Raw genomic sequence first — 16,119 nt, forward strand, 5'->3', positions numbered from 1 at the left:
TACACAGCCCGGATAACCTACAAGAACCAATGAACTCTGACCGTGAAAGCCTTCGACAATATCTGCTACCCAATTGCCATTTCTTTCTATGACCAATTCAATATACCTACCTTTAAATCATAACCACTCTAGTATGTTATTGCAGCTGCTAGTCATCTTCCTGTGGGCCTGCATGATGCTTGAGCTGATTCAATGCTTTTTGTGTCATCAGTACTATTAGTTGCAAGAAGACCTTTAAAACCAACGGGCCAAAACCTCTGGACAGAAACCTCCAAGGCAGAGAGTTTACTGTGATGGGAAGAAACCAACCACTCTGCAGCCTGCTCCTTCCTATAATCCTAAAACATGCTGCTACCCGTCAGCATGAGTAATGGGTCACTCCAGCCCTTGCATGGGACCTTCAGGTGGGTTGCACAGCCCCTAAAAAGCCGCCAGTTGTTTGCTGCTTTTTGGAAGGTTGTTCTGTTTGAGCACCTATGTAGAAAGTAAGGGTGCCATTCTTCCTGCCTCTCTTTGAACACATACTTAGATGACCAGTAGGACTGCAAGGTGAGGTCACCGAGGAAACACAAGGATTCCTTTCTAAAACAGAAGAAAGGCCCAGAGATTCAGGCTGCTTCTCTGTCACATAACTGTGGTGAGACTTTCCGCCAAGTCTTACAACTCAGTAGATATGGAAAAAGTGGACACCACTGATCAAGGAAATCCACTTGGCTGCTAAACTCATCTTTAAGCAATATTAAGATGTCATTTAAAATAATTCCTCTTCAAGAAGACCAGTATAAGATTCATGCAGCTCTGAAGGGAAGACTTAATTTGCCATCAAGGGCCTGGCAAGAAGCAACCATTCAGCCTTGCCATCCTGCCTCTACTCTGTGTTCCTTAATGTACAATTCTTTTTTATAGTACTTTTAGCAGCTTTAAAAAGGTCTGGTAATGAAAAGTGGAGTAGGTGTAATCTAGATAAATAAATCTAGCAATGCTTTTAATCTGTTTTGACAGTAATCAAGAACCTGATCCAACTGTAGATAAAAGAATAAAACAGATTAAGTAGAAGACAAATTTAATCTTAAAGCCAGATCCACCTCTTCTGCCAGACTTCTTTAACCACTTCCTAATTTCGTTAGGCTATACAAAATATTTGCCTTTTCCAAGTTAAAAGAAGACAAATATAAAAAATATTTGTATTTTCCAATTTAGAAGAGGCCAAGTATACATAAAACCTAAAAATCAAATGGAGTAACTGGTTGTTTGAGTACAGCTAAGCATTTTTAGAACTCTGCCAAAGAGTGTCTTTAAAATCTGTATTAATCATAACACCTTCAAGCCAAAGAAAGACATGTTATGAGGGCTTTCTCAGATGAAAACAACTTAACATCTATACATCTTAGATCACAGTGTACTGGATAGCAAATATATGCCTGTACCCAAAGGTATAGAAATATATATGATTCTAATTATGTGCATTTCATTGCCTGACCTTCTCCACCTCCCTCACAAAGACACTTAATTGTGTAGCCCCATAAAAATAACAGTGTAGTTACTCTGTCTTGGCTAAGCATTATAATGCCTACTAGCTACCTAAGGCTCTTTTAGCAGAGATGTTGGGAATTGGAAGCAGAACCTACTGGCTATGTCATTCCTCTGTCAACCAAGAAAAATTGTTTTTCTTTAACTACTTCTCATAGTGTTCCACGATCAGCCCCACTCCCTGCACACTTCTTGTTTTTCCATTTCTATTCAATATCATTCCGCTCAAGTATCACTCAAATCTAGCTCCATGTTCCGTTTCAGTTGCAGGATTTGGCGTTTGTGTTTGAAAAAGGTGTATACTTATTAAGCTTCAAAAAATTGACCTCGCACCAATTAACACCTTTCTTCTAACTAGGTCAAAATTAGAAAAAGGAGCCTAAACTGGAATTTAAATCCCAAGTCCGTATCACATCCAAAACACAAGAGGAAACCCCTTGGTTGAAGTTTTGGTGGTAGAAAATGCCATCAAGTTGCAGCCAACTTATGGTTTTTAAGGCAAGGGACGAACAAAGGTGGTTTGCCATTGCCTTGCTCTGTATACCCTGGTCTTCCTTGGTGGTCTCCCATCCAAGTGCTAACCAGGGTTGACCCTGCATAGCTTCCGAGGTCAGGCTAGCCTGAGCCATCCAGGTCAAGGCAGCTGAAGTTTACTTACATCTATTTCGATTTGAACCACAGCAGCAACAATGAAAGCCAAAGCAGCCAGAAGCATGCCAACTGTCATCTTCCTCAGAGGCCTGATAAAGGAAGAATGAACAAGGAGGATGTTTAGTATCATGCTTTACTTGAACTTCCAGTTGTTGTTATCAAACCTGCTGTTGCTTCAAGGTCTCCAAAAAAGATCACCATTGGCCTTTTGACACCTCATAGTTAATGAACTTTACTATTGCCTTAAGCCAGGGGTCGGCAAACTCATTAGTCAAAAGAGCCAAATATCAACAAGACAACGATTGAGATTTCTTTTGAGAGCCAAATTTCTTAAACTATATAGGTAGGTACACTGTTTATTAACTTAATAAACTTTAATTACAGTTTTAAGTCTTAATTAAACTATAGGTACACTGAATAAAACTTGATATCATACTTAATAATGATCTTTTTTATTGATAAAAAATAAATTGTAAGTCCCTGCCATTTCCCCCTTCCCGTCCGGAGTCCTCATCTGGAGGCCTGGTCTACCGCCATAAAGGCCTATTGGTAGACCTGGCCTCCGGCCAAGTCCCATTGGGAGGCCAGGTCTACCTATTGGCTCTCTTGGCAGTAGACCTGGCCTCCGGAGGCCCATAGAAGCCAATTGGTGGACCTGGCCTCTGAAGGGGGACTTTTCCCCCCCTCCTCGGAGTCCAGGTCTACCGCCAATAAAGCCAGTGGGTAGACATGGCCTCTGAGGAGGGAAAAAAGTAAGTAAGGTATCCATAAAATTAAAAATCATGACAATGACTGACAAACACTTAATGTGAACAATGTGAGCAAACTTCTAGATTCACAGACGCAGTAAACACATGAGAACATAAGAAAGGCCGTGCTGGATCAGACCAAGGCCCTTCAAGTCCAGCAGTCTGTTCCCACAGTGGCCAACCAGGTGCCTCCAGGAAGCCCACCAGCAAGACCAGTGCAGCATCATTGTCCTGCCTGCGTTCCATAGCACCTGATATAATAGGCCTGCTCCTCTGATCCTGGAGAGAATAGGCATGCATCATGACTAGTATCCATTTTGATTAGTAGCCATGGATAGCCCTCTCCTCCAAGAACAGGTCCACTCCCCTCTTAAAGCCCTCCAAGTTGGCAGCCATAACCACCTCCTGGGGCAGGGAGTCCTACCATTTAACCACGCGATGTGTGAAGAAATACTTCCTTTAATCAGTTTTGAATTTCCCACCCTCCAGCTTCAGCAGACGACCCCAAGTTGTAGCATTTCATGTGTCCTGGGTCGGGGGGCCCACCCCACGCCCCAGGGCTTTCCCGCCACCCTCCACTTACCAAACAAGCCCCTGCGCTGGCTCCAAAGTGTGCCTCTTCCTGGCTTACAAGGACCCGCAGGCCCAGAAGACGATGGGGGAACGGAGTCAGCACCGCAGAAGACAGGGCACCACGGCCCAGCGCTGCTGCCGGGGATGCGCCACCAAAGGAAGCCTGCCCCTCCCAACAGCTGATAGGCGGGTGGCCTGGGCCAGGAACCGCCCAGCCTCCCCCCCATCAATCACGCGGCTAGAGGGGAGGGGAGGCTTTAGCCTCCCAACCATTGAGGGCAAGGGAAAGGGGGACTTGGCCATTCTCCACGGCAGGGGGAGGGAGACAGCGCGCCCGCTCTCTCTCTCTCAGGCGCGCCGGCTCCGCAGCCCAAGAGCAGGGGCTCCGAACCAAGTTCGGAGAGCCGCACTCAAGGGGCCAAAGAACCGCATGTGGCTCAAGAGCCGCAGTTTGCTGACCCCTGCCTTAAGCTGTAATTATTGTTTTACTGAATTAACTGCTCTGCCTATAAGAGGCATCCGTCTCATTGTCACATTTAGCTACAGCTCAGAAAGTGGCAGATTCAGTACACCCTCAGACCACTATCACAAAATCATCCCTAAGTATAGAACAGGAAACTTCTATCTGGGCTCTCAGCACTGAGGCTGCATTTTTTAAACTCACCTGAACAGATCTCTCCGCTCCAATATGAATAGAAGAAGACAACTTGATTTTTATATGGCCATTTTCTCTATCTTTTTAAGGAGAATCAAACCAACTTACAATCTCCTTCCCTTCCTCTCCCCACGACAGACACCTTGTGAGGTAGGTGAGGCTGAGAGAGCTCTAAGAGAACTGTGACTATCCCAAGGTCACCCAGCAGGCTTCATGTGGAGGAGTGGGGAACCAACCAGGTTCTCCAGATTAGAATCCACTGCTCTTAACCACTACACCACGCTGGCTCAAAGTTCTGGCACCAACAAGGGACGAGGCAACTAGGGGAGGTGAAAGACCTCTACCTGAGACCCTGGAGAATGGCTGCCAGTCTGAGTAGACAATACTGACTTTGATGGACTAAGGGTCTGATTCAGTATAAAGCAGCTTCATGTGTTCATGTGTGCCTCAAAAATAAAGAGGAAAAAAACTTATCAGACTTAAAAGCGAATTCCAAACATAAGTTTACTTACGTGAAGTTAATGCGGCATTTATTAATTAATGGATAAATCACCATATCTACAACCGGGACCATTATAACAATGAGGATCGGGTTAACAGTCTGTTGGGGGGGGGGAAGAGAGTTAGAAACTTTCAAACAACAAATATGCATTTCATAAAATAGCATTAATGTAGAAGCTTACTGTACCTGCATCTGGTCTGGCTGAATCTGAATAGATCCCTAAAGAAGAGAGAGGCACGTGTGTCTTATTTTCAAAATTACTACAAGTGCTCAAAAAAGTAAGCGTTACACATCATTGTCAAAATCCAACTATTTGGCCAAATAAACAAGTTTGGCTATTTGGCCAAATAAACATGTTTGGCTATTTGGCCAAATAAACAAGTTTCTACAAGGATATGATGTGTAATACTAAGAACCAAAGACACAGTATGTGCTCTCAATGACAGCACAACCTGTAAAGACTGCATTTTTGGAAGAGCAACCAGACCTGGATTTTGAATCATGAGTTTCAGGAATAACTTACAAAATCTCCATCCATCGTTGTGGCTTGCAGTGTCCATCTGGATCCCTTAAAAACAAAACACACAAGAAATCTCTAAATAATTTAAACACTAAAGTAGGAATCTTCTGAATATCAAGATTTGTGTGTGTGTGTGTGAGAGAGAGTGTGCGCGCCTTGAGTCTATGTTTTGAGGGAAGGGCAGACAAGAAACAGATGAAATGTAATGATTATTAAAACTAGCAAAAGGCAAGAAAAACTAATTAAAGGTTTTGTTTGCCTACAGCCTTTGTGATAATGAAGTTAACACTTGACAAATAGTATCTATGGAAACACATCGTTAACTGAAGATCAACTGTACCTTCTCTTACACTTTGCTCTATCTATTAAATTAGTGAATTAATAAAATTACTAACAGGAATGCTTGGGCTGCAAGCCAAAACACATTAATGTAAATGCTAATGCACAAAGATATATAGGGGGGGGGGGGGAACCACACACACTAAAACAAAATGTGTGTCTAACAGTATGCCCCCAATAGGAGAAGCATGATCACCAGTAACAGTGGACAGTTTCCCTAAGTTACCTGCTGATCAAAAAGAGCCCAGAACATTGGAAGTGGAATATACAGGAACAGTACTCTCAAGACCATCTTTATCTCAGTGATAAGACGTTTCTATAAGAAAGGAGCAAGAAATATAGGTTGACGTTAAAAAATAATACAAACTAAAAGCATTATCTGTGGAGTGACAAGCAGATTTTTCCATGTATATAGTACATCAGGAATCTGTAACAACTAATGTACCCCCACCACCATGAGGCCTTTCAGAAAGTAGCTAATGGCCTGTGGCTATTTAGGTCAAAGCAGAGAAACCCTAGGCTGGAGAAAATGGTATTTCTTAGACATACGCTCTGGGCAACTTGGCTATACATATCATTTAATAAGAATAGGTCAATGCAAAGTATGAATACTTGAGGCAAACATTTTAATAAAAAGAATTTTAATATTAAAAATATTTAATATTAAAAAGATATAGCTAAATAGCACAACTTACAGTGTATTTCTCTCTCGCCCAGTCTAGCCAATGTTCCCTCTTGGGGTATTCTTTGCTGCGATATCTAAATCTGTTTTTGATGGAAAACTGCAAAGAAAGAGTTTGATAGTTTATTTTTTAAAATTATACATTAATTCAAACATAACTTATGGAAAGAAGTAAGTTTTCCTAGCGTAACTTACTAACTGAAATATTATTAACCAGATGTCGTACTTTTCAAAAGATAGTGCTATAAACCTGCATTGCAGTGCTACCCTAAGAAGAGTTACACCCGTCCAAGTCCACTGACTTCAATGAGCTTAGGAGGGGTGCAACTCTAGCACTTTTAGTGGTGTAGTGGTTAAGAGCGGTGGTTTGGAGCAGTGGACTCTGATCTGGAGAACCGGGTTTGATTCCCTACTTTTCCACATGAGCGGCGGAGGCTAATCCGGTGAACTGGATTTGTTTCCCCACATTACACCTGAAGCCAGTTGGGTGACCTTGGGCTAGTCACACATTCTCAGCCTCACCTACCTCACAGGGTGTCTGTTGTGGGGAAGGGAAGGGAAGGTGATTGTAAGCCAGCATATAAGTCAGCATATAAAAACCAACTCTTCTTCTTCTACTACTTTACTTGAAAGATATTTATAAGTAAAAAATATATGCATTCCTGCAATTATGCTATATAAGTGATTGTTGTATAAGGGGATTAGAATGCCCTTTCTTGATGCTTGAGGCAGACATTCATGGCAATCCCAGGATGATGCTTGAGACAGTGTGGGACCTAGAAGAATGATGGATACAGAGGCTTGTACCAGGGGAATGATCCATTATCTTCAAATAGTGGATCAAATCTTCAAATATTATATAGGCACAGGTCATAGTTCTAACACAGAAGCATTGGAAGTAGTACATTACTAACTGAACAACTACGTTTTGCGTAGTTTGCAAAAAGCCAGGAGAGTGGGAGCCTTTATGACTTCCTTGGGCAGGCCATTCCATAAGGGGGGAGCCACAACAGAGAAAGCACATTTAACTCATTTGCAGGTTGGCACCCACACACGTCCCTGCTGACATGAGAAAAACTGTCGTGGTGGAGCACAGGGGGAGAGACGATCCCATAGATAAGAGGGACCAAGGCCGAGTTGTGGCATTCTGCATTAGTGGGAGTTTCCAAATTGATTTTGAGGGGGGACCAATGTGCAATGCATTACAGTAGTCTAGTCTCATTGTTACTTTGGCGTGGATCCAGGTGGCCAGATCAGTCATATCAAGGTAAGGGACCATGTTACAGGCTAGATTGAGCTGGCAGAAAGCATTATTTTGCAACTGCATTAACTTGCTTATCCAATAATAAAGTTGGATCCAGTATACCCCAAGGCTTTTAAGTGAGTCAGCAAGGGTCAGTGGATCTCCATCCAAAGTGGGGAGAACAACGTCCTTCAAGACCTCCACCTTCCCAACCAGATTTACCTCTGTCTCTTCAGGCATTAGTTTCAATTTGTTAACTTTTAGCCAGTTAACCACAGCAGCCAGGCAGCTTTTTAGGACCACTACCGCATCACCAGGAGAGTTGAATGAGGATATGTAGAGCTGGGTATCATCAGCATATTGATGACAACCAACCCCAAAACTGTGATTTGACCAAAGGGCTTTACACAGAGATTGAAAAGCATGGGGGATAGAATTGCACCTTGTGGAATCAATGTACTGAAAGCTGTGCATTCTTTGGAAAGAGTAATGTCTCCTTTGAATTATTCAGTAGTTTATAAAAAAAGGCAGTGGGGACTTGAGAGTTAACAGCTACATATACAGAATAAAGTCATTATATTGTAGTACATAATATTAGGAGCCCCGTGGTACAGAGTGGTAAGCTGCAGTACTGCAGTCAAAAGCTCTGCTCACGACCTGAGTTCGATCCCAATGGAAGTTGGTTGCAGGTAGCCGGCTCAAGGTTGACTCAGACTTCCATCCTTGCTGGGGGTAAAGGGAAGATGACTGGGGAAGGCACTGGCAAACCACCCCATAAACAAAGTCTGCCTAGTAAACTTCGGGATGTGATGTCACCCCATGGGTCAGGAATTACCCGGTTCTTACACAGGGGACCTTTACCTTTACCTTACATAACATTACCAATTCATTTAAATGTAGATACACTGGCGGATTTTTAATAAACGGAACTCATTTGGAACCAAACACATTTTTTAAAAAATAAGGGGTTTACAACTCAAGTGAAATATTCAAACAAATTAAAAGCAGAATGGGGAAAAGTTACTGGTGTACAGTGTATTTACTGGTAAATATATTTGACATGCACATGTAATTGCATTTGAAAAAATTATTTGTCTACCCATAATACCCTCATCTCTTCCTTATCTAGTTTCAGAATTACATGTTGTCTTTTTGACTGTATGTCATAAAGCTCTGCTTTTGTAGTATCAGTTTTCAATTTAATTAGGAATAGGTTCCCCCCCCCCAACACACGCACACACACACAATACTAGGTTGGATCCTACAAAAAACTCTCTGCTGATGGAAGGCATTTCCATTTGTGGAACAAAACACTCCTGCCTGTTCCCTCCCGCTGCAGCTAAAATGCCTTCCAAATGCTGTTCTTGGGGGACAGAGGACCCCCCCAGAAAAAAACACAGCGGGGGTCTGCCATGAAAATCATCACTCTTCCATCAGAGGTACTTTTCCTGCTGGATCCAACCCGCTGGTTTCGAGACCCTTGAAAATGCTAGCCCCGCTTTCCACACAGTATATACCTTACCGCAATGCATTTGGCGACTTGGACCATTACGTTGCCTTGAGGTTTAACTTTCTTGTACATTCTACTTCCAACTATGAACACAACTGTAGAAATAAATAAAAGACACCAAGATTTGCTCAAACTGCTATAATTAGACAGGAATTCTATGCCAGTAGAAGAACCTAATGCTTTGGCTGGGAGCTATAGAAAGGGTGTCTCCCAGCTTAGATTTAGTGCAAGCAAGGCAGAGCTCTTCACCTATTTTCTAATAGCTTCACACAGGCTATTTCTGCAAATGTTGCCAGGAGAACATCTGCCTGTATAACCACTGCCACAACAAGGAAAGCAATCATATTTTACTATATATATACAGTGAGCACAGCTAAGAAACAGAATCATGCTGGGGCGTCAAGATTAGTGCATCCATTCCCTGAGAAATGGGCCTGGGTGACTGGGGCTTGGTCTCCTGAAGAATGAACAAAGCACATCTCTTCCTGTGTGTACTTCTGTCCTTATTTGAATAAAGCCTCAGTCCAGAGTTTGTTTGTATCAAGTATGAATCTGGTTTATTCTTGAGATTGTTTATCCCCACCCCAAATAAAAATAATAATAAAAAAAACACTTAATGAATGTGGAGTCACAACTGAAGACTTCCTGGAAGTCTTCGGTCTAACTCCAATTTGTTCCTATGTTCAAATAAAGGTTCCTTAACAAATTTAGGCTGGAAAGACCAGGTTTTCCTGGTTCCACCCAAGTTGTTCCAGTAACTGCGATTCTAATACACAGTCCATTCTGACTTAGAGCGGGGAAGGGCACCGGCAGGAGAAGAGGACAACCCAGATGAGCTTAATCCCTTCCCCTCTCTGGACTGAAGCCTGCTTAGGCCCTGCCGGGAAAAGCTTTGGATAGCAGGCTGGACCGTGCCGCTTCAGTCAAGACCCTTGCCTCTCACAGCAGCCTAAGACCTTCTCCACATGAATGATTTGCCACAGGTTCAATGCTGTTGAGAAGTAGGCTGGTTTTTCCTAGGGTTCCCAAACCCATTTATTGCCTGCTGGCGTCTGAAAGGCTGGGGGTGGGTGGGGATTAATGCTGTGTTGGATTCAGCAGCCACGGGCAAGCCACATAAGCCTGTTCCTATGTAGAAAATGGACTCTAATCTGGTGAAGCAGGTTGGTTTCCCCACTCTTACACACAAAGCCAGCTGGGTGACCTTGGGCTAGTCGCAGCTCGGTTAGAGCTCTCCCAACTCCACCTACCGCACAGGGGTGTCTGTTGTGGGGAGGGGAAGGGAAGGGGATTGTAAACTGGTTTCAGTCTCCCTTAGGAAGTGGTAGAGAAAGTCAGCATATAAAAACCAACTCTTCTTCTTCTAAATAAATAAAATACTATAAAACATCGCTAATTAGGAATGACATTTATTCCTTTTTTCTATTTTCAATGGCTATGTATTTCCATTCTTACTTTCTGTATAGCAGCAGTGAAGGGGAATTAAAATACGTCATGATGTACCGTTATTTGGTTGGATCCAAAGGTGCTATTTTACTGATAACTACAGCATAATGGCATTTTGCTGACGGTTTCTGCCAATCCCCCCTCCTATTACAGGTCCCAATTTTGTCCCTCCTGGTGTACCCGGAGGCCCCTTGACCCTCAAGAGCAGAATTCTGGGCAGAAGGAGAGGCTGGAAACAAATGCAGCCACATGGAATTAAAGCAAATGTTGTTATCAGTGAAAAAAATATTTAACTTACATAGCGCAATTGCCATTAGTACAGCAGGGACACCAAATGCCAGAGGATAACATTTCTGTTTGACATGAATTCCACATTCTTCACCTAAATCAGGTAAAACAATAAAACATCTCATCACGAGTTCTTTTTCTGAGAGCAGAAGTGAGTACAGGCTGTATTTTACCCATCATCTTTTGGTGTGTGCCTTTTTTCTCCTCCTAGCCTTCAGGTTTGGGGAGGGGGAAAGATTCTCAGGCCCACTTTTTGATATATTCAGGACTGTAGCTACATACATTTGTTGAATTCACTTATGGCATCCCATAGGGGCTTCAAGGTAAGAGACAAACAGAGGTGTTTTCTCATTGTGTGCCTCTGCATAGCAAACCTGGACTTCCTTGGTAGTCCCCCATCCAAGTACAAACCAGGGCCCACCCTGCTTAGATTCTGAGACATCATGAGATTGGGCTAGCCAGGGCCATCCAGGTCTGGGTTTACTACTTCATGACAATTATAGTAATATAATGGGCACAGATTAGTCAACTTCATCCCAACAAAGCAATTTGTGCCATTGGCTGTACGTTTTAGTACATAACCCCATTTAACTGTTTTAACAATGACCCCCTCAATATATAGACCCATGTCTGGCCATTCACAAGTTGGTGGTAGAGGTGTTGTTGGACAATATCGTATCACAAACATATGGAATGACGACCGTGCCCTTCTTAAATGGTACACATTTCCCAAACGCCTTGCCTTCATTTGTTAAGAAAACTGCTATGGTTATAATGGAAAAAGTAAGCTTTCAATCCCTTAAGGATTTTCTTTTGGCTATCAGTAGCATAAATTTTACCTCTGAGAATTGGGGTGATTATGGTGGAGATCAGACTTCCAGCATTGATGGACAGGTAAAATATAGAGAAGAACGTGCTTCTTTGTTTTTCCTAGAGTACAAAGAAGAAAATTATATTTTGTGGGGTTTTTTTTTAAGTTCAGCATTTACTTAGACAACAAGCACCACATAGACAACCTGATCCACTGTCTCCCACCAATTCCGCATTCCAACTGCAGATCCCCCCTCATATTGTTCCTCAGGGACTCCTGTTCCCTGGAGCAGCATTTTTGTGACAATCAGTGGGATTATTATTAGAAAAACAAGGTGCTAAAGTCTTGCTCCAGCCAGAAACATTATTCTTAAAGAGTTCATTAACAATGAAATCTGGACCAGGGGCCTTACCCGTTTTAAGATTTCTAATAAGACTGGCCACTTCATTTTCTGTTATTTGGGCCCAGAAGGAAGGTTATCTGCAATACTATATATACTACTGTTTGCAGGCAAGGAAAATGAACGATAGATTTTTCCAAATAGTCTTCCCATATATTAGGAGCAATATGGCAGCGCATTTGGGAAGTTACTGTCAAGCCCTTGTTAACAAGTGCCAACAATCAGTGGGCTGCAGTGGGACAGAGCTCCAAGAAAATTCCATTCCCCCATGGAAAATTCAGTTTGGAACCAACCCTTGTTGTCTGTATCAATTTCTAGCTTTACCGTTACAAACACTATTTATAGCTCGACTGCTATAAACAGGGATACGTTTAACCAAACCACCAATGCAGACGACAAAGGGTGGGGGGGTTCTACACTTTTCTTGGCATATACTGTTGTACCTGATGATCTTCAAACTGATCCCCTCCAAATGCAGCCACGCATGGCTTGATCCCACCTGTTCCGAGAGCAATAAGAACCAAGCCAACCATAGAAAGAGCACTGCAACAAGAACAAACAGGGACAGATAAAAGGGGGGAACATGAGCCTGTTCACTTGATATGTTCGCTTCTAGTGCAAAATGCTTCCGAACATGAGGATTACTATACTTCCTCCATCAAATCAGATCTGCAGTTTTATTGTTAATGCTCGGTGGACTTTGCATCAGCATATTACTCCTATCATGTGGCAAAGAGAAAGAGCCAAGGTTACAGCAGAAAAAGCCACAGTAAATATAGTATTTGTGGTACACTGATTCTCTAGCATGTCCCAATGTGCATTTGTGTGTAAAATGAGAAATAAGTGATGTAACTTACATGGGAACATTAACATCATCTGGGATTCCATTCCGGTCGCCATCTGTCAACTCACTTATGGAACTTATTGACAAGACTGCTTGCCCGACTGTGTATACAATGGACAAGGAAATAATGGTCCTATCAGAAAAGAAGCAGACAAAAGATGCATCTTTTAACAGCTGTTTCTCTCTTGAACATGTTCTTCACTGTTTGGACAAGTAATCCATGACAAGATACAAGCTCCTATTGTGAGGCATATGCAAATATCACTGAATGTCAGTTCAATATCCGATGGCTGGGCTAATCCTGCTTCACCCACAACCCCTATATGTGAATGTGACGGTGTAAATTATTGTCAGATATTCCATTTATTTACTAGCTCCTTTGACCAAAGGTCTTGAGCTTAACCATAACAAATTATTGTCAGATATGAAAAATAGAATGAGATTAACAGTCTAAACCTGACCATCCTTGCCTGAAGGTACATCTAATGGATTTTGACCAATTTTAGTTCGAACTATAGACAATGTCACACTTCACACTGTTGTTGCTGTGTGCACATTGGTGATACGTGGTGCTTTCTGCAGCAAATCCATGAAGCATGGAAAGCCTATGCACACTTGTAAATACCCACATAAGTTATTTGGGTAATGTTGGTTTGTATGCACTCAGTCAAGCACATCTACATTCAGCAACCTGTTTCTGTTCTCAGGTTGCATTCAATGAGCTGATTTCCTATAAAAAAATTTTTAAAAAGAACTCTAGGAACTTTTTCAATTTGGTGCATTGTTATGAACACCAAATTTAAAATAAATGCAATGAAAAAACAAAAGTCACTTAATGCAAAAAGTTCTTTGATTGCTCATAAATCCCAAGAAAACATTTCATAAAGAAGTGGGTCACCATCAAGAAAGGCACACAGAAATGTGTTGACGATCATTATTTCAAGAGCTCCCAGATAGATTACATCTTAAGACACCGCTACACAATTTGTACATACACAAGGTTTCATTCGTGGCACCTACTCTCTCCCACTAACCAGAGTTCCCAGTTCAATGAAGTAAGAAGAAAACTCCAAAGTTGCTCCACAAGAGCTTGCAACATAAGAGCCAGGGCTTCTCTTAAATTGTTACGACAAAGCTTCTGATACTAGTAATAACTAACAAACTCTCTCTCATGCTTCGCTTTTTCAAAACGATAAAGTTCTTTGGTAGCCCATGCTTGTTTCTATTGGTTGAAGAGATTTTTAAAAAAAACTTTTTAAAAAGTTGTATTTCACACACACACAAAAGTTTGTTACATTTGTTTATGCCAACATTGATGTCAGCACACACATTTATTTATTTATAGCCCTCCCTCCCCTGCCAAAGCCAGGCTCAGAGTAGGTGACATCATATAAGATACATTAATATAATAAATAATAAAATTAGCCAAAAGAATCTAAATTTAGAACAATAAAATCCCAATTTAAAACTTAAAAACTACAGAAACTACAGATGGCACTTAAATAGTACCCATGTTACCAGATATAAGCAGCAGGTTACCCCTCAGTTGACATCATTAATATAACCGGGTTGGGGGGGACAGGGAGGCCAGCAGGTGACACCATAGGCCTAGCAGAATAGCTGTCTTGCAGGCCCTGAAGAACTCTTTAAGGTCCCGCAGGGCCCTGTGTCACCAGACAGAGCATCCCACCAGGACGGCGCCAAGGCTGAAAAGGCCCTGGCTCTCGTCGAGGTCAGCAGCACACTCTTAGGGCCAGGGACCACCAGTAAGTTGTTATCAGATGACCGTAGAGGTCTTCAGGGGTGGGTTATACCAGGAGAGGCATTCCTGAAGATACAAAGGTCCCAGACTGTGTAAGGCTTTAAAGGTCAAAACCAGCACCTTGAACCTGATCCGATACTCCAGATGGAGCCAGTTGCCAGAGCACTGGCTTTATACGCTCTCGGGGAGAGACCACTGTGAGGAGTCTCACCGCCGAGTTCTGTACCAGCTGGAGCCGCCGAATCAGTCTCAAGGGCAGCCCTACATAGAGCGAGTTACAGTAGTCTAGCCTAGAAGTGACCGTCGCATGGATCACTGTGGCTAGGTCAGGGTGGGAGAGATAGGGCACCAGCTGCTGGGCCCGGCGTAGATGGAAAAAAGCCACCTTGACCATGGATGTGACCTGGGCCTCCACAGAGAAGGAGGCATCCAGGATCACACCCAAGCTCTTGACGGTGGGTGCAGATGTCAGTTGCACACCGACAAGAGCAGGGAGCTGGTATAAGTCTGTATTAATTAAATTAGTTGCACAAAAGTATTGTTTTGCCACCTGAAGTAATTTCGTAATGTCAGAACAATGGCTTGGATCCAAATGTGGCCTTGCTGTAGCAGAAGTGCCTTCTGCTGCAACATGGGAAGGGTGAACGTTATTACAGACTCTCACACACGCCCTCCCTCTACATCGCATGCATTCCAAAGGGCATCTGATCCTCAAAAGTGGCTTTTCGGGGACTGCAGCAGAAAAGAGGGAAGTGGAGAAAGCCACATGATGACAACCAAACCGCTCAGGTCCAATGAATATGTTTCTTCACTCTGATCGGTTGTCCCTCCAGTGTAATTATTTCGCATTCTAAGTTTGCACTCACTTGAACTTTCCCAAAAAGGAGTCAGCTATAAGTGCTCCAAGGATAGGCGTTAAATAGCAGAGGGCAACAAATGTATGGTAAATTGCTGTAGAAAGATCATCATTCCAGTTGAGAAAATACTTGAAATAGAGGACAAGCACAGCTGTTGGAAGGAAACAAGAAGGGATTAGAAAAGAACCACTCGGTAGGCACCAACATCTAACAAGAGTCAAAGAAACAAAAAATCACCTCGCATTCCATAATAGGAGAATCTTTCGCAGAATTCATTGATGACTATGAAGAAGATACTGATTGGGTAACCAAAGCAACCTGGCTGATAGAGCAGAGAGAGAGAGAAGAAATTGAACCACAACAATTTACGACCTATTAAGTGAATATAATTTCAGGCAAATGAAAACTGAGAATAAGCACAGCTGATTGTAACAGCAACATATTTATTTTCTGTTGTCTGACTATAAGTCAACATATAAGCCCAAATATTTTGGTAACCTGGTGTCAGGAATGTGAACATATAATGCTACCATCCTCATGGGAAATGTGCCTACAGAACAGCTTGAACACATGACATGGCTTTCATCGCTAAGTTTCAACAGATGGTAGCCTAAGAGGATGGGAGATCACCTAGGTATGGCATGCCTACTGGTCCGAACTTAACAGAAGATAAGCAGAACCCAAACGTAGCAAAATACATGCATCAATAACATACCAATTACCATTGTTGCCTCAAACATAATTTATGCAGATTTCT

General features: G+C 42.5%; 1 protein-coding gene across 1 annotated transcript in view; it reads right to left on the reverse strand.

Moving 5' to 3' along the window:
- The window catches only part of LOC130488464 (solute carrier family 15 member 1-like), a 60,936-nt gene that overhangs the window by 12,345 nt on the left and 32,472 nt on the right, over positions 1-16,119 (reverse strand). Inside the window, exons 4-16 of the mRNA XM_056862138.1 lie at positions 15,600-15,684; positions 15,372-15,513; positions 12,757-12,876; positions 12,343-12,442; positions 11,528-11,618; positions 10,699-10,782; positions 8,967-9,049; positions 6,215-6,301; positions 5,746-5,835; positions 5,184-5,228; positions 4,847-4,879; positions 4,671-4,759; positions 2,189-2,270 (exon numbers count right to left, since the gene is read on the reverse strand). Of these exons, the coding sequence (XP_056718116.1) occupies positions 2,189-2,270; positions 4,671-4,759; positions 4,847-4,879; positions 5,184-5,228; positions 5,746-5,835; positions 6,215-6,301; positions 8,967-9,049; positions 10,699-10,782; positions 11,528-11,618; positions 12,343-12,442; positions 12,757-12,876; positions 15,372-15,513; positions 15,600-15,684 (1,131 nt within the window). The remainder of the gene's footprint in view (positions 1-2,188; positions 2,271-4,670; positions 4,760-4,846; positions 4,880-5,183; positions 5,229-5,745; positions 5,836-6,214; positions 6,302-8,966; positions 9,050-10,698; positions 10,783-11,527; positions 11,619-12,342; positions 12,443-12,756; positions 12,877-15,371; positions 15,514-15,599; positions 15,685-16,119) is intronic.

The sequence above is a fragment of the Euleptes europaea genome, chromosome 16 (assembly GCF_029931775.1).
Source record: "Euleptes europaea isolate rEulEur1 chromosome 16, rEulEur1.hap1, whole genome shotgun sequence".
NCBI lineage: Eukaryota > Metazoa > Chordata > Lepidosauria > Squamata > Sphaerodactylidae > Euleptes > Euleptes europaea.